The sequence below is a fragment of the Monomorium pharaonis genome, chromosome 5 (genome assembly GCF_013373865.1).
Source record: "Monomorium pharaonis isolate MP-MQ-018 chromosome 5, ASM1337386v2, whole genome shotgun sequence".
In the NCBI taxonomy this organism is placed as follows: domain Eukaryota; kingdom Metazoa; phylum Arthropoda; class Insecta; order Hymenoptera; family Formicidae; genus Monomorium; species Monomorium pharaonis.
The window spans coordinates 408,524-428,397 of record NC_050471.1 but is presented as its reverse complement, the minus strand read 5'-3'; the positions used below and the strand labels follow the sequence as shown (position 1 = coordinate 428,397).

At 29.9% G+C, this 19,874-nt stretch overlaps 1 protein-coding gene across 13 annotated transcripts in view; it reads left to right on the top strand.

Moving 5' to 3' along the window:
• Positions 1–204: 204 nt before the first annotated feature.
• The window catches only part of LOC105839163 (traf2 and NCK-interacting protein kinase), a 113,807-nt gene continuing 94,137 nt past the window's right edge, over positions 205–19,874 (top strand). For 5 of the 13 annotated variants that reach the window (XM_012685274.3, XM_012685273.3, XM_012685269.3 and 2 more), the window contains exons 1-2: positions 206–947; positions 5,704–5,769. In XM_012685274.3, the coding sequence (XP_012540728.1) occupies positions 882–947; positions 5,704–5,769 (132 nt within the window). In that variant the 5' untranslated portion in view covers positions 206–881. Of the gene's footprint in view, positions 948–5,703; positions 5,770–19,874 lie in introns of all 13 variants that reach the window. The other 8 variants (XM_012685270.3, XM_012685268.3, XM_012685277.3 and 5 more) reach the window with 6 other exon arrangements.

The window sequence follows — 19,874 nt, the reverse complement described above, 5'->3', positions numbered from 1 at the left end:
GAATACGTTTCTCTTGCGAATGAATTCAAGAATCGAGCCCTTGGTATCTTTTCTCCATTATAAAGAGAAAGAAAGATTAAAAAGGAAGTAAAAAAGAAGAAAAGAGAGAACGCTTTATATCGAGCTCGGCGCACCCTTCATGTCGCGTGCGAGAGAAAGAAAAGCTCTCTGTTGTGTGTGTGTGTGTGTGTGTGTGTGTGTGTGTGTGTGTGTGTGTGTGTGTGTGTGTGTGTGTGAGAGAGAGAGAGAGAGAGAGGGGAGCAAAACTCGATGGAGGCGCGACGCTGTCACGTTTAACCGCTAGACGGCCTTCTTCAGAGTATCCTCGATTTTTCTAGGCTTCTCTGGTTTTCAGTGTATTCTGCGCGCCATGTGCCGCGTTGTTGCTGCTGTTTTGCGTGCATCTTTAGCTTGCAGTTCATCATCATACGTATTGCCGCCGCGGTTCGATAAGCGGTTCGTCGCATAGTAGCTGTAGCGCAGTTGGCTCAGCCAGAGCAAGGACTGACCTCCGCCGCCCGCTCTGAGCTATGTGCTGCGCTCGTCCGTGCCCCTCGACACTCCTCGTGCCCTCGTAGTGCTGGTGCAACGAGTAAATCGTGAGAACCTGCATCTTTGCTTTTTTCTTTCTCTGCCCTTGTATTTTTGTTCGACTCGTGAACGGCGAGCGGTCGGAGAAGATAGCGCGAGGGAGGAAGGAAAAAAGAGAAAAAGGAAAGAGAGAGATTTAGCATTAAAAAAAAAAGAGCAAGAGCAACGAATTCTAGACGACAGAATCACTCGAACGGTGTTCTCAATATAATCTGTGAGCTTCAGCGAGCAAGAGAAAGAGAAAGAAAGGAAAAAAGAACAACGGGAGGGAGTGCAAGTGGCGTATCAAGATGGCGCATAATTTGGCACCGAGCGTCAATTGCTCGCTCGACGACATTGACCTGAACGCTTTGAAGGTATGTATCGACATGAGAATTCTTTGTCGTGTTTTTTTTTGTTTTCTTCTTTTCTTTCTGGTCGCGCGAGACGACAATCACGAATCGCAAATCGTGACCTTCAGCAGTCATTTTCCGGACCCGCCTGGTGTCACGAGCGCGTGTCTCGTCATACCATTGCATACCATTGGTGATTAACCTTACGAGAACCGACGATGACAATGATGAGAGAGGGAGGAGAAGGAGGAGAAGGAGGAACTGACGTTCTCCTTCTCTTTTCTCAAATGTTTGTTCTTTTTCGTCCAATGTGAAAAATAAAAAAGGGAAGATAAACTGCAAGAAGTCCTAAGATGTGGCAAAAAATTCTTTTTTTTTTTTAATCGTCGCGAGACGCGTAACAAGGAAACTTGGAAGAATTAAGGCGACGTTTGTTGTCTGATGCATTCGCATCGTTGATAAGTCGGAATCATATGTCGCAGAACCACCTGCAAAGGACATATATATGAAGTTAGTTGCTTTCTATATTTATAGAAAACTCAGAAAACAGCTAACTTTAAGTGAAAAGGTATTATTAATGTCTAATGTATTGTTACATGCAATTCCTAATAGCATAATTTATTGGCGCAATACAAAATCATTCAAGTTACGAGATTTTTCTTTAATTTGTATTCTATTATCACGATTTTTTGAAATAAATGTAGGGAAGTTGGGTGGAAAAAATATACCTGTAGTATCTTTTAAGAATTGTATTGATATAGAAAAAATTAATTTTTTAATTATATTTACATTATAACATTGCTCCAATATATTCCCAATGTAATCTTTAATATCAATGTATAGTTTTAGTCTGCATTTGACCTGTGAATTTCCAGTGTTAAATTGAAATATTAAGTATGCTTAATCAATATATAAGCAATATAATGAATTGAACATAATGAATAGCTGCGTTCAGCGGAGAATGTAGCAGTGGAATTGTAAAATTCTCCAACATGATTGGTTCTTGTTCTTAGTTCCTGTTGGATCTAAATGTATAAATCAATCATATAAAAGAATTTTACACAGTTTTATCGCTACATTGTCTACTGAACTCAGTCAATGCTACTAGGAATCACATTTCTCATAGATTTTCATGCAAGTGGAATTGAGTTCTTGCTGATCAAAATTATGTTTAAAACACATCCACCAATTGTTTTTTCTATTCCTGCAACACTATGGACATAACAAAGGAAAGAATCGACCTAGAGATGTGTTGTTATCATTAAAGGGATGCTGAAGCCATCTCTTACCGAGAGAAAGGCAGTACTGTTTGTATCTCAATGTTTTTTAATTTCTTTTATAGGTTTCAAAATTGTTCTCCAGAATGAAAGTATATACATTACTGCCAGTCTATGGAGTGGAGTTTATACCAAAAACGAACTTGTTAATTAGTGGTCACATAGTAACAATGTTTGCTAAGAGATCTATAGTTTGTACTTACAAAATTAGTATTTATAGACTGGTAGATGACAGGAACAGTGTCTAGTTTTGAAAATTAGATATTGGTGCCTAATTGAGACGAAATTGCGCTATGAAGATTTAAGTTACATACACTTGAAGAGTCGATAAATAGAGGAATATAAAAAAATTTTTTTGTTCTCGATGTAAAGTCTAATTCACATATTGATATTAATATGTATAATTTAATTTTGGAAAAAAATTCCAAATCTGTAAAAGAAACACATAACGAAATCTCATTAATGTTGTGCACAAATGACTATATATTATCGATTCCGATCCAATTTGGGAAGCAATCCAGGATTCTCTTAAGAATATATTAAAAACTGGCTATGTTTAGCAGAAAAAACAGCTTTGCAATTGTAAAATTCTTCAATTCTCAAATTCTCACTATACTTAGTCCTCTTTAGTCATAATACATTACCAATATGTATGAACTTAAAACATGAATGAAATGATGGACACGAAAATATAATTAAACAGTTAAGATGACCATTGAACAACCATAAAACAGCTCATTGCGTTTATGGTTGTTCAATGATCATCTTGTTTAACTGTTTAATTATATTTTCATGTTCATCATTTCATATAATGTTTATCTAATTATTTATAATGTATTAAGAAAATTTGTCTTGGCTCGATACATTGACCTGTTTATCATATTATTTTTGCTTAATATAGGCTGCGTTTCGATATTTACTGTCAGTACTGAAAATCTACAGTATATGTGACGTAAACTATAGATTTTTAGTACTAGCAGTGAATATCGAAACGCAGCTATAAAAGAATTTATAACGGTAGCAACACTTTTTTTCTGAACGCAGTTATTGTAACATAGTAGAAAAAAATAAACAGAAAGTCGCAGCATTGCTGCGGTCAAAAAAAGCAGAAACCTGAACAGAAGAGAGAAAGATCGAACGTTCGCCCTGAAAATGCATTCTCAATTACAGTTACGTGTAAACACCGAAATACTTTCATTTACGCTCGCGATTATCGCACTCTGTTTCTCATAGAGGAAAGGCACCGAATTTGGAATAGTTTCCTAAATCCTTGGAATTCTTATTTCTCAGAAACTAAACCTTGCACCGTACGTTTTGGAGTTATTTAATTTTTACTTGAAATTTTTTTTTGTCTTTTATAGTTTTATCGATATTTGCCCCGAAAGAAGAGAAAAACCGATTTTTGGGTACTTTTTAAAAAATACGTGTTTTTTATTTTTAGCTGCTCTGTAACATATTTCAAGCTCGTTCAAATCGGAGATTTAGACCTAAAAACGTTCTTTTGTCTTTAATATGATTGGTTCTTGTCTTTAGTTCTTTTCCTTTACAGTCATGACTGGCAGATTCTCAGAATTGGTATTTTGTGCGCTATATAAGTTTTTATATTCAGTTGACGCGTTAAGACGAGAATTGACGATTGTATTATTAGATACATATTTCGCACAAACTTCCAGGTTTTAATTACTATAATTATTATAATTGTTTTCCTATAAAAAAGATTAATTTTATTTATAAAAGTTGCAACTTTTTATGTTATGTGTTTAATACATATTTTTAATAGTATGTCACAAAATTATGTTATTTTTTACAATACAGATTGAATCGTACTGAATTGATAAAAGATCACTGAGAGAAAAGTATTTTTATGATTACAATTGCATGGTAATAATTATTAATAATTATGGTTAGGAATTTTATTTTTAGAATTACTACTACTGTAATGTTTGTAATAATATACGTTAACTAATTAACTAATGTTTGTAATAATTTATGTTTATAGTTATATTAACTATTAATGTATCAACTGTCAAAAAATTTTACTATAAATCACGTTAAATAATAATATAAGAAATATTAAGATGGATAGTAAAAATAAAAATTTTAAGTAACAGATGTAATTACAATTACAGTAAATATATGATTATTTTTTGTATTTATAGTTTTATCAACTATGACAAAACTTTATTATAAATTATGATAATTTTAAATATTAATATTAAAATGTTAAGATTTGTACGATAAACGTCTACAATTGGTGACTTTGTGGCCGGTAGAGAACCACGAAAAGGACCATTTTTTACGCACATGTAGCAAATAAAAATATTATGTATTACATGTGCTGATTAACTTTTTCCTATTGATTGCACTCGAAGGAAAGAGAGGGCTTTTCCCATTTGTAACACAAATATCTGTTTTAACATTTTTGCTTACTATTTTTGTTTAATAACAATAAGTATAATGGGTAAAATAAAAAATGTACTCCGCACCGACAACATTTATAAATCATTAAAATATGATGTGATCTTTTTGTTGCCAGTAGTAATAAACTATAAATAAGTTAATCAAGTCGACTTTCTGGCAAATTTGTTTATTAGATAAACGACGTTTTGACCATTAATTTTTTATATTATGTTTTATTATCTTATTATTACTAATTATACTTAGTTTATAAATTTATTTATTGACTTCGGACATGTAAGTTCTCAATTTTTTATTTTAATTTACATTTTTTTCTGCCTTTGCTTTCTTTATTCCTTTATTATTATATTTTATTTTTAATGTTAAGATTGATTTTACATCTATGTTGTATCTCTTGTAAAACTTGTTTCACATTTTGTTGATCCAAATATATTAAGTTGTTATGTCGTAAATTAATCACTTGTATTTATACCTGAAGAGGATTAAAATTAATGGTCGAAACATCATTTATCTAATAAATAAATTTACCAGGAAGTCGACTTGATTAAGTTATTTATTGTTTATAAATTATAGTTAAATTATAACAATTGCAACCACTTTTTCTCTCAGTGACGTAATTTATGAGAATGTTTTTTGCTGATCTAAAGAATGTTCTTTCTTTTTTATCTTTTCTTTTTTTCTTTAACTTTTAATTAATGTATTATTTTCATTCTAAGTGTAGAAAGGATAACACGTAATGGGTACAAAAAGTAAATCTAGTATAACCGAAAATTCCCATCCACATTGTTTTCTATTTATATTTATAATCCGGATATATGGATTTTTTATTTGAATAAAATTTTAAAATTTGTTCCTTACTTTTTTAACTTTGGTAAATAATTCACTTAAAAAAATCGATTTTTTAACTTTATTCTCTAATTTTTATTTTATTTTTATTTATTTTTTCCAAAAATTTTTAATTGTTTTCTTTCTTTTACAAGAACAAATAGGAGAAATTAACGGAGTGATAATTCGACGTTATTTTCTTTTAATGATGAGAAAGATTGTTTTATATTTCGAGGATTAATTGATCATCTGTGTTTTAGGAGCCTGCTGGAATCTTTGAGCTAATCGAAGTGGTGGGCAATGGAACTTATGGCCAAGTTTATAAAGTGAGTACTGTAATTTGTATTATTGCGATTCTTTTCGGACTTAGAACAGCTGTGTGGTATTTTTAATCTTAGAAGGCTGCAAAGTGTTCTTTAGAACTACATAGTTACGTTATACGCGCGTGCACATGCACGCACGCATATATACACGCGCACGTGTGCGTGTATATAAAATAAATATTTGTGCAACTAGTGTGCGGTGAATCGGCTAATTGCCCGTAAATGTGGGATATGGACGCACGCGCTGAAGGCGAGTTCATCCGCACGAGCGGGCAGCATGAATTTTTTAATGTTTAGGTAATCCTAGTCTTGAATGATTTTTGTAACTTTATATATTTTAAGAACATTTGTAAATTTAATATTATTGTGATAACAAATTGAGCGTACAAAAAATATAAATTTGACTAGGTTTTTATTTATAAAGAAGGATGTTAAAAAAAGGACCAAATTTTGCCATTAAAGTAAAATAATTTTTTTTTTGTAGATTTTGACTTCTTGAATATGATAGAATTATTAAAGAATTCCTAAAGAACATCTTAAGCAAGAATATGATGTATTTATAAAAAATTCTGATACATGAAGCTTCGAACCGCATCTATGTAAGTTCTTTTTAGGAGAAAAGTAGGGATGAGGTATAATTTATGTGTATATAGAGGATGTTAGTAATTGAGTGCGAAGAGAGAAGAAATTTGGATAAATTACACAAAGTTGGATGAAAGGATTATCACAAATGCGCATCCGCTAAAACGGAAGACGTGTCTGGAGAGAAGAGTAAAAGAGAGTAATAGAGAGGCTGTTTCTGCATGTTAAAATTATTCAGCTATTATTTTACAATGCTATTCAACAAAATGATTAAGCAGATTTAACTGCTATTAGATAATATTATTATACCATAACAAAAAAATAACTGGAATGATTTAATCTTTAATTAACTTTTTAATCTCATTCTCTTTTTCGGAATGAGGACGCGACGAAATATTGATTTTGTTTTGTTTTTTTGTATTTTGTAGTTCTTAATTTTTTGTATTTTATTTTAAAAAAATTGAGGGGGAGATTTTATATTTTGACTTTCTTATTTTTGTATTTTGATCAATTAAAAAATAAAATAACTTGTTATGTTGTATTCTTTAAGTTTATTAATTTTTACCTTATCCAAATTTCTATGAATACACCTAAATACACATAAATATAAATATTCTTGCTTAATTTTCAAGATGTTTCCTAACCTCTACAAAATTTTAATCTAAATAATTTTATTGTATATAGGAAATCAAAATCTACACAGAAAAAAATGCCTGTGTGAAGTTAGCACCGCATCTTTCAAAATCGTAAGTTTTATCAAGAGTACTATTTGCACCCCAAAGAGTACTAGAGTTCCTGATAGGTATTAGCAAGAGTACCGCCGAAATACTTAGAGAAATTGCAATTTGAAAATATGAGGTGCTAACTTCCCGTGGCACCGCAACATGAAAAATATATTGTTTTAAAGATCCTATCTTAAAGTACTCGAAAAGTACTACAGTTCCTGATACATTTTAACAATAGTACCAACCGCCAAATATTATAAAAAAATTATTGAAATTTGGGGATGGCACCGCAAAATTAAAAAATCATTCTTTTAATGATCCTATCTTAAAGTACTCGAAAAGTACTAGAGTTCCTGATACATTTTAATAATAGTACCAACTAATAAATACTGAAAAAAAAATTTTTTTAAGATTACAGCCTATCTTTCATAAAAGTGGCCGTAACTCCTTTGCCTTTAATTTTACAGTTTTGTGCCTTAATAACTTTTGAAAGTACTCGCTGGGGTGCCAAAAGTACTCCAATCAAAACCCGGAAATTGTAAAAAAATTTATATATATATATACATAAATACAAGTTTTTGGAAAAAATAGATTGATATATAACGTACAATTTGCCGACCTTTTAAAGGTTGAGGTACAAAGCTATAAAATCAAAAACAAAAAAGTTACGGTCACTTTTAATTATGTTAAGTCCTCGAAAGAGATACAATTTTTTCACAATTTCCGGATTCTGACTGGAGTACTTTTGGCACCCCAGCGAGTACTTTCGAAAGTTATTAAGGCACAAAGCTGTGAAACTTGACGCAAAGGAGTTACGGTCACTTTTAGATACAGTCAGTCCTCCAGAGAGGTGAAATTTTTTTTACAATTTCCGGGTTTTGATTGGAGTACTTTTGGCACCCCAGCGAGTACTTTCGAAAGTTATTAAGGCACAAAGCTGTGAAACTTGACGCAAAAGAATTACGGCCACTTTTAGATACAGTCAGTCCCTTAGAGAAATAAAATTTTTTTACAATTTCCGGGTTTTGATTGGAGTACTTTTGGCACCCCAGCGAGTACTTTCGAAAGTTATTAAGGTACAAAGCTGTGAAACTTGACGCAAAAGAGTTACGGTCTCAGTTACGGAAAAAAATGCTGTTATATCAATGAAATCAGTAATTAAAATTAATATTATTGAAGTAATATCAATACTAATGAACGAAAATCTGCAATAATTGTTTTAATAATTGTGACAATTGGTTTAATAATATCAATGCTTCTAGAAAATGTGATTGAATGATCGATATATTTATATATCTCAATTACATATTTTTTAAATGTGTATGCAATTTAATGTAATGCAATTAAATTAAAATATAATTGCATATAGAATTAATAATTTTGTTTATATAGTTGAATTCTATGTAATTCATATAATTATGTCTGTTGTTAATTCAACTACGTAAAATAATAAAAACAAATTAACCGCGGAGTTGGAGGTACTTTGATTCAAATTTTCTTAATTTAAGTACAATGTATTTAATTTGTATATTTTTTATATATTAGAACAAATCAAAAATTTGTCAGATGTTATATTGACTCCTTATTGCATTTATGTACAATTGTATCTTTAGAAGAAATGGAAATGTGTTTATATTAATTACATATGGGTTTGATATAATTAACATATGTAATATTGTTGTATATATGTAGATAAAAATATTAAGTACACGTTGTAATTGCATCAAGCGTATGTGTAATTATTATAAAATTTTTCTATTTCTTGTAAATAAATTAATACATATAATTCAATAATATTGAAGTAAAATATATGATTCAAGTAATGCTGTCAACTCAATTACGTGAAATGATTAAAACAAAGCAACCAAAAAGTTAATGCTATTATAATTTACACAAATACATTATGGTAGAATGGAAATAAGATGCATTTATATGTTTAATATGTTTGATATTGTTTAATATTGTTGAACATTGGTTCGAACCATTTATGTATTGTGTCAATAATAAATAGGTTGTTGTGTATATTTTATTCTTAGGATGGCATTCTTTTCATCCATTGCTACGTGGCGTGTTATCTCGTAAACAAAATGCACTGTCTTATGAATAAAAGGAACTCGTCAAGAGCGCGGAAGAAAGCTAATTTTTGCCATCGATATATAATACTAAACTGAAATATGTCAGTCTATAAAAGGGATTGAGAAGAACAGAATTATGAAAACTTTTATTCAAGAAAAATAATGTTTTAATAAAATTAAATTTATTTTTTTATTTGGATAAAGTAGAAAAAACTTATTAAAAGAAAAATTAAAATTAATACAAGCACATTTATTGTTGAACTAATGCAATACTATTCTTTTATTGAAGCAAATTTTGTTTTTAATTGTGTGTAAAAATGTTTTTAAAACAATTACTTTTTTATTTTGAAGACAAAAATTAACGCTTAATTTAATCATATGTATAAATTATGCAAATATATAACTTATACATTTATTTGTACATTTAATCAAATCAAATATAAGTTGAACATGATTAATATTGAAATACAATTGTAATGTTTACATTTAGCATTATTACATAATTATAAAGTATTTAATTCTCAACTTTAAAAATTTGTTACACTCTGATATGTATTTACTACAATATTATATGTCATTGATTTATATATATATATATATATATATATATATATATATATATATACAGGGTGTTTTGTAAACCTTTCGTCAACGTTTACAAGCAGATAGAGCGCACTGAACAGAAAAGTCTTTTACTGTTTTGCAATTTTTGCAATAGTTAATGAGTTATTGATTACACAAGGTACACAAAAAAGTGGTGTTTTTTTTAAATTAGGAAAAAATGAGCCAACTCAGCAATTCTGACCTTGGATTTGAATTCAGCAAATCAAAATACATAAAGATTGATTAGTCTGGTTTGCCGAACCAACCACTTTTTTTGTGTGCCTGTGTAATCAACAACTTATTAACTATTGCGAAAATTGCAAAACAGTAAAGGACTTTTCTGTTCAGTTTAATGAGCTCTACTTGCTTGTAAACGTTGACGGAAGGTTTACAGGACATCCTGTATACATAATTTGTTTAATATGCATAATAGAAATTGCAATCAATAACAAATGAATTGCATGAATCATTTATTTAGTTGACAACCCGCAACTACACTGTTTAATTGAAACAAGTTGCTTTTTCATTGATTTTACAGCATTTTTTTAGTGTACATAAAACAGTATTTCTTTTATTTACTCTCTGGGTACCAAAAAATTGGCCATTTTTAACTTCTTTCGGAATTAACCAAAGGTTTAAAATTATTAAAAAAATTTTTTTTGGTTTCGCAAATTTAAGATAAATTTGTTGCTTTTGTTAATATCTTGAATAAAAAATATTGGTAATTATGCACAACAAGGACGACCTTACCGATTTCAATATTTTGATATATGTTTTTAGGGTCATTATTTTGAACTTTTCCGTATACATGTTACTGCTCGGCCTTAGCTTTGACACAAAATTTTGACATACTTTCTGCCACAGCTTTATACACAAAAGTTATTTTAATTTTTTGTTTCGATTTTATTAGTTTTGAAGCAGGAGGGAGAATGCAGAAAACGCATAGGCGGGATGCAGGGAGAGGGGCTTCGCCGCGATCGGCATTTATTTAAAAAGTTATTAACACAAGTTTTATGATAATAATAGTAATCATTGCCAGTCTATATGATCGAGAAGTACACTTAACCGACACTTTTTCACTGTGGTCACACGCACGCGGGTGCGCGCGCGCGGGGGGGGGTTGCAACGAGAAGCCTTCTGCTCTTTTCCTGCACCCACCCCGCCAATAGCGGTGCATTGGGCAGAAATGCGCAAAAGCACAGTGCGTAGTTATATTGAAAAATATTGAAAAATAATGAAGATAATGAAAAAATATTGAAAAAAATATTGCGATTTTTTTCACATTTTTCTACTTAAAAGTCGCTATAACTTTTGGAATTTATTTTACACAAATTTTAATAATAGATTCTGAAAGCGTAAAATTTTACATAAATGATATTTTTTAAATATAGACCTTTAACATTGCAAATAAAGGCGCTGAAAATTATGTTAAAAATGCGTCTGCTTGGGTGTTAATGAGTTAATATAATTTTGATAGTCTTAAAAAATTTTTATTTTTACATAATTTTGTGTATTAAAAGAAGCACATTATTTTGCTCCTTAAAATTACGTAAAATTATTTTTGGCATTTTACAGTACAAGATAAATTCTCTCGAAATATTTAACACAATATTCAAAAGACAAACTTTTTTTTATAAAACGTTTTTTTTATACATATGATATTACACACACACGCATATGCACATGCACGCGCCCATACTCCCACACAAAACTTGCGTGGAGCGTACTACAAGGAGCAGTGCATTTGCACACGGTGCTTTTAAACACGATATTTTGCACACCGTTCAGTTACACACCATTTACTTGCACACCGTTCACTTGGACACAGTGAGAAAATGCCGAGGGTACCCTATTGATGGGGTAGGGAGAGGGGGCTTTCGGCATCTTCTCTGCGCGTGCGCGTGTGTATGTGTGTTTGTTTTTTTTCGTGTCCAACTAAACGGTGTGCAAATAAACTGTGCGCAAAATATCGTGTCCAAAAACACCGTGTCCATTTGAACCGTGTCCAAGTGAGTGCCATCCGTGCTACATCGGGCCTTGCGCAAACTTTTAGATTGTAATTAAATAAAATCTGCATTTAAAGCTTAATATTTTTATTTTTATATATTTTATATAATAAAATTATTTGTGCGGTTTGAAGAACTAAAAAAATATAACGTAAACTTAATAGATTGGAAACTTAGTATGTAAGTTTATACAAAAAAGATGTTATGATATTATACTAAGCTCCAGCTTTGATTGCTTTAGGAAGCTTTTCTATTTAATTGCGTTATTTATATAACAGTCTTATTTATTGTAGACTTACTGCTTTTCTTTATTATATAATATTCCAACGTAATGTTCCAACGTTTATTTACTGGCTTAACTGGTTTGATGTGCAATTCTTAATTATTGATTTTACTGTGGTGCGCGCGAGCATGATGACCTTTTCTGTGATATTTTAAATTAACTAACATACCTGAAAAAGATGGAAAATAAACAAAATATCTACAACTCGTGTGATATTTCTGAGATATTATGAGAAAGGGATACTACTTATCTAAGGTTTCTATGTGTATATTATCTTTTGAAAACTATTTTTAATATGAGATAAAATTTCTTACATCGATTTAATGCTTTTTCTGATAAACAAATACACTTTGTTTTACGATGACGACACTATCTTGAGTGATTAACTCTTACAGGACTGGAAGCCACTTTAGTGGCTTTGAATTGTTTTAGTCAATTTTATACAATTTTCTGATCTCAATTAACTTAATTATGTTATAATGAATGTTCTTTATGTCGGCACGTGTACCACAATTATTACGTATTCCAAATACTTGCCTTGTTATTCATAAAATAAATTGGTATAAAATAAATGATTTTTATTTCAACCACATAAATTATGGTAAAAATGTTTTCACATGAGTTATTTATGAAATATTACCTTAATTTTTTGCTTAAACAATTATTCTTACGATATTTATTATTTAACCAGCAAAAGTAAAAAAAAAAAAGATGAAACAGGTATGAATTTTCCGTTCTAGACTGGAAGCCACTATAGTGGCGTGAGAAAGGGGGGTCATTATTTTTACCATTCAACCTAATGACATTAATGAAAAAGTTCTAATACTAAAAACAAAAAAAGTCAATCAAAAACATGCCGGTCCTGTAAGGGTTAATCGCTTTTAATAATTTTAAAAAATTTTTTGGGAATTACTACAAAATTTTTAAACAAGTAAACGAAAAATTACAGATTAGATGATAAATTAATGTTATATGGCTTTATACAATATTACTATCAATATAAACTCGAAAAACATGATTATTAATGAAAAACATGTATATTAATCTAATTTAATATAGAATGTCAATGTCTTGTTGCATGGAGAATTTTTTCTTCCGATTTATCTTTAAAATTCTAGCAGTTGTAGAACAGTATGAATTTAAAGAGTTTTATTATGCTATTAGTAAAATTTGTTGAAGTCTCATGATTACCATGATTTTTAAATTCTAAGAAAATTCTTTGTGTAGATACTGTCTAGTGATATATTTTAAAACTATATTCTATATATATATGAATTGCGCGTCTAATTTTCTTGTCTATTTCAGTTTTATCATGCTTTTTGTTAGTAATCCACAACTCTTATCTGTCAGGACTTACGCTGCTTACACTATATCTACATTTCCCGTTTAATCGTGTTATCGCGAGTTTCATATCCGTCCTATTTCCTGTCTCTGTTTCATTTCATAGAAATCTAAATTTATGTTTGTTTTACACACGTGGGAAACTTTCATGTTTGAAGTGATACGCAACGTGGCATTGCATTTTGTGCGATTCTCATCGCTCCGCGATGAGCGTTTCTTTTGTTAAAGGGATGCTGGACTGCCTCTCAAGCTTGATTGGGGTCGATAATGTAGAGTCATTTGCGCATATTATTAATGAGATTTCGTATACATTTCTTTTATAGATTTGAAAATTCTTTTCTAGAATTAAAGTACACATATTAATATCCATCTATGAATTGGATTTTATATTGAGAACAAAAAATTTTTTTATTGCTCTACTTATCGACTTTTTACGCATATATAACCTAAATTTTCGTTTTGCAATTTCGTCTCAATTAGACACTAAAATCTAATTTTCGAAACTCGACACTGTTTTCGTCGTCTACTAGTCTGTGCATACGATTTTCATAAGTGCAAACTGTAGATCTTTATTAAGCAAACATTGTTATGATGTGACAGCAAATTAACAATTTTTTCCCGTTTTTGGTAGAAACTTCACTTCACAGACTGTGTGCGTAAGCGAAGTCGTGCACGACACGCGCTACATGCGCGAATATTACCCATATGTGCGAAAGAGCACATATGTCAAAATATGTGACTACTCGATGAATTTCCCGAATTGATTATTCAATTGCCTATACACAAACATTATTATTTAATTACTGTAACTAGACAATCTTCATTGTGTACTTCGAAAAGAGAATCTTTGGCAGCTGTGATCCGACTCACTTTTCGGTCACTTAGTAATATGCTGATCGATAACATTAATTAACAAAAAATTTCCAATTATCAGTTAATTGAAATTAATAAAAAACTACTGAAAAAGTATACGAGGATTGTAGTTGTTAAGATATTTCATATTATTACTCACTCTTGTTGTAACATTTCTCGAGTGTAGACGCAATTTACACGTGCTCGTAATTCCATATATTTTGTGTGGCGATTGATAATTCTTTGAATATTAATAAAATTTATCGCGAAAAAGTGGCTCAGAGGCCGAGTCCTCCAAGGCGTTGCCACCGCGAGTGTTTGATTTTTTCCAAACGAAATTTAATTATTCTGTCGAATTTATATGTGTGTTCCTTAGATTTTATTCAATTCACAAGTGTAATTTGTGTAATCTTTTCCATGAATTTCCAATAAACTCTTTCTCAAGACGCGAAATCACGGTGTGAAATTAAATTATTCACATTCGACAATACAGACTGGTAGGAATGCGAATTTTTTTATTCTGGAGAAGGATTTTCAAGTCTATAAAAGAAATAAAAGATATTGCGAAACAAAAATTACTATCTTTTTGTCGGTAAAACAGATAACTCCAGCATCCCCTTAATGCGTAAAAAAAGAAAATGATTTTATCTTTTGTATTAATAAATGGACCCGTGTTAAATTGGTGAACCCAGAAGTGGCGTGAGTCACATAGCAAAAATGTCTTAGAAATAAAGAAATCGCCTTTTTTTTTTAATATAAAGACAACTAATGCTGTTACGTCGTTTCTCGTTTTGTTACGGCAGATGCAATTTTGAATTGGGGATTTTTTTATTTTGTATGCTTATTTAAAATAAGAAATTGGGAGATGAAGGTAGAAGGATACAGAGAAGAAATAAATAATATAGGACAAGAAAGATGAATTAAATTAAAATAAAAAAAATTAAAATATTTAAATCAGATATTCCCAAAATATTGATCACGAAAAATTGATTATCAATAATAGAAATCAAAAGGCTTAGTGGAATAAGTATGTAAAATTTGTCTCAGGACGTATCAAACCGAAATTGATGTCATAAGTTGATATCAGTGTGATTTAACATTCGCACATTTTGTGAGACGTTGGGAATTTTTGAAGAGTTCTGTGCATAATAAAATATTTTTTGTGTAGTTTCCAATGTGTTTAAGCGCCTTGGTTTATTTTTAATAGTTCATAGATCAAACACAGGTTTCTGCTCAATTAAAAAAAAAACGCGTTAGTATAAAGTGATTTAACAGGTACACACACACATTCACTGTGTATTAAAAAATTTTAATAACATTTTGGAGTTTTTTAATGAACTTTAAGTTCTATATGAGTTTTAGAAAGAGTTTTGGCGAAACACTATTTCTTTAATTTTTTAATAATTTTTTTCGCCCCAAAAGACATCCTTAAGGTGAGACGCTGGTTGACACTCAGAAATTCTGTGTATTATATTTTCTGTGTACTATATTATATAGTTCTAAATGTGTTTAAGCGCCTTTCGAAGAGTTTTACCCGTAATCATTATTAATTGATGAAAAATTGATTTTTTAATAATTTTTATCACCTTTAGTACAAACGCACATTTTGGCGAGATGTTGCTAATTTTTTGAGAGTTCTGGGCATGATAAAATATTTTTGTGTGGTTCTAATTGGGTTTAAGCGCCTTCTGAAGAGTTCTGTCCGTGAGCATGATTAATTTTTTAATAATTTTTATGGCCCATAAAAAAATGCGACACAATATCTTGTAATAAAGACAATTTAAGAAACAAAAAATAATTTCAATTAGTATATCTTTATAAAATTATTTGAATGGATTTAGAGATACATGAATTATCGAACTCATAAAACTACATGATCGGAACGAAAAATATTTTATAATGCATAGATCTATAAAACAGCGTATTACCAAAATTCGCATTTGCACATATATTTAAGACGATAAAAATGATTAAAAAATTAATTAATAATGTTTACTGGCAGAACTTTTTGGAAGGCGTTTGAACATTTAAATATTTAGAACTACCTAGAAAATATAATATAATACACAGAACTCCTGAGTGCCAACTAGCGTCTTATCTTAAAGATGTCTTTGGAACGAAGAAAATTATTAAAAAATTAAAGAACTAGTGTTTAGCCAGAATTTTCTTTAGAACTCATATAGAATTATAAGGGTCGATTGTTTCAACTTGGTAAACTTACCTAATATAATAAGACGTAAGTTTACCTAATATATAAATTTATCAAGAAGTTGAAACAACCGATCTTAAGGGTCGGTTGTTCCAACTTCTTGGTAAACTTACCTACCAGATAAATATATATTTGTCTTTATTTATTTAAGAAAAGAAATGAAGATAGACACATGCTTACCTAGTAGGTAAGTTTATCAAGGAGTTGGAACAATCGGCCTAAGTCTATTAAAATACTGCAAGACATGTTATTAAAATTTTTGTGAAGTAAAGTGATTTGCTGTGTGAACCTGGAACTTTATACTAATGCGTTTTTGCTTCACTGAGCAGAAATCTGTGTCTGATCTATGAGAAACTCTAGAACTATTGAAAATAAAGCCAGAACTCTCAATAATTTATGATTTTCTAAGCATTAATATGCCAGCTTTTCACACATTATTATAACCATCAATACAATACAAAGTTCCACCACATCAAAAAATTTGAAAAAAAGTGTTAAAGTAGACAATCCAGAGATATTTCTGTAAAAATATGAAAATCTAAAATATTACCCTAAAAAATTCTTAAAAGATTCCAAAAATTTTTTTAAATTTTCTTTTTTACAAAAAAATTAAAATTTTTTAAATAATTATATTAGTCTACATAACATTAATTTTTTAAATTAAAATTGGTTTAGTAGTTTTTGAGAAAAATCACTTTTGGTTTTTCTTCCCCCTTCCATAACTCCTACAAAAATGCATTTTTTTGAATAAAATTTTGATTTGATACGTGCGGGGGCAGATTTTACATACTTATTCCGTTAAACCCTTTCAAAATTGTTAAATTTCTTGTACATAAAAATGTTTTGATAAAGTAATCAGCAGAAATAAGAAAAAAATCAATTTTGTATATTTTTATACTTTATTGAAAACTAGACATAAAATTGTATTTAGTGACAAATTAAATTGTAAGAGGAGTAAAGTGATATAAATAAAAAATACGATAAATAATCATTATTGCTGACTGCAATTAGTAGTTATAAAATAGAACGAAGAGAGTTTCTTACCGGCAGTCACTAATGTCAATTGGTAACTGTTTTTGTTTTAATTGGTTGAAAAGGAATTGGTAATCACGATTGTAATTCAATTACTAATATAATTTGGTCTTAAGTCTAGATGAGTCGCGATCTATATAAATTTGGAAAAGATGTAAAAGGGTATGTTATAGAGGAGAGAAAAAATTGAAAAATATTCTGAGTATGTAACGTTGTTACATCCATATTAGATTTTACTTAATTAATAGGTAATAAATATAAAGAAAAGGTTACGAAAAGGTAAAAAAAGAAAAGGTTAAGAAAAGGTTACATCCGTCCACAGGACGGATGTACTGTGTGGGATATATAGTGTGTGTGTATGTGTACACACACACACACACACACACGCACGCACGCACGCGCACACACACACACACACACACACACACACACACACACACACACACACCGGGTGTTTCTTAATGGCTGTCCTAACTTTTTATCTATGAAGACTAGAACCAGGAGACCGAACTAAACCTGATTTCGCCTCCAAAAGTGAGGCGAAAATCTGTTAGAAATGTAGTACCAAATGGTGGCGCTGGCGACAGTGATTTACCAGAAACAATATGGGGTATAACGACAAGCATTTGACAATAAATGCAAATTTATAATAAAAATCTTAGCAATTTTACATTTAGAGTACTTATCTCAGTTTTCTTATACCAATACAACAACTGCGTACAGCCTAGCACCACTAGCACGGCTGACTACGATAAACATAGACTAGACGATTGTATCTAGAGTTGGAATATATTCCGGTTTATCCCGGTGTACCAGCATTGTCAACGCCATTTGGTATCATTTAGTACTACATTTCTAACAGATTAATTTATTATATTCGAGTTAAATAATTTTAACTCGAAAAAAATTCTTGCAAATTTTGAAGGAAAAACGTTTTTTTCTGATTTTCTTGTTATACTTATATATATGTTTTTTTCTTTTAAGATGCCACTTTTTTACAACAATTTTAAGATTTAAGAGTTTTATATTTAAGAGCTTTTACATTTAAGAACTCTAATAAGTAATTCTTTAATGACATCTGCCATCGTTTTTAGAGTTGTATTTTTCCATCTTTCAGAAAGAATATAAAGAAACAGATTTTTTCTTTTTAATTTTTCTTTTCTTTTTTTTAAATTAAGAACACACTAACCGAATTGCTTTGGGAAAGATTTACATGCGTAAATTTTGCGTGCTACCGTTGACTGGGAAGATACGTTTTTATCAAGGTTGCTCTCATGTGTGCGTGACATACTCGTACTCTTTAAACGCTTTACTTTCGTACCACGCGGGGAGGACGAAGAGGAGTGAGCGGAGGAAGAGGACGATGACCCGCTCTACTGATGACAGAATAGGTCAAATGTATGTGTGTGCGTGCGCCCGCGCACGTGGTATGTGTGTGAGTGAAAACTTGAGCGCGATGACGAATGCATGCACTGTCTTACAGAATTATATTGTCCTACCATTTATTAGAATTAATGTGATAAAGTTTCGTGATATTTGAATACATTTTTTAATACATTTTACATTTTGTATTTAATTGCACATACTTTTTTTTTAATTTGAGCATATTATTATACGAATATATGTATGCTTGAGTGTTTTTGTTTAATATTTTAATCGGCTGTATGTACTCGTATGTTGAATGCGTTTAATGAATACGATTGGACAATTGATTTTTGAGCGCTTGATAATCAGCGTAAAGTGATTGATGAACAGTTTTCTGTGAACGATCTTCTAAACATTTATTATACACTTATCCGTAATATCTACACATAATTTTTATTTAGAAATTACATATATTGCATAATCGTAATGTCGTTTGTATACGAAAGTCTAGAAATTGTTTTACCGTTTTTTAAATATTTTACAATAATGCGGCTGTTAATAATTTTGAACTTCTGGCTTTACTATGTACTGTAGAACTAATGCTATAGAGAAAAATATGTGAGAAATTTAGAAATATTGAATGAAATATTGATATTATAAGATATAATACGCAATAATAATATCTCAATAAACATAAAATAATTACTGTGTTATTACAAGATGTTTAATAACGTGTAATGTTTTTAAATTTATTCTATTTAATGCGTTGTAACATTGAATAAATATTGATCATTGATTTAGAAATAAAAGTTTTTAAAATATTTTAACAATTTTGAAAAATTGTGTATTAAATAGTTTTTTTGAAATGTTTATATGTATAATTTTAAAACATTAAAAAAATACACACAAAATCAACATTTTTAAATGTTATTTTAATATATTTTGCTTATTAGAAATAAAAATAAAAATCTATAAAATAAATATTATATAAATATAATTTAATGTTAGGAATTATTTAATGATATGTAGAAAAGA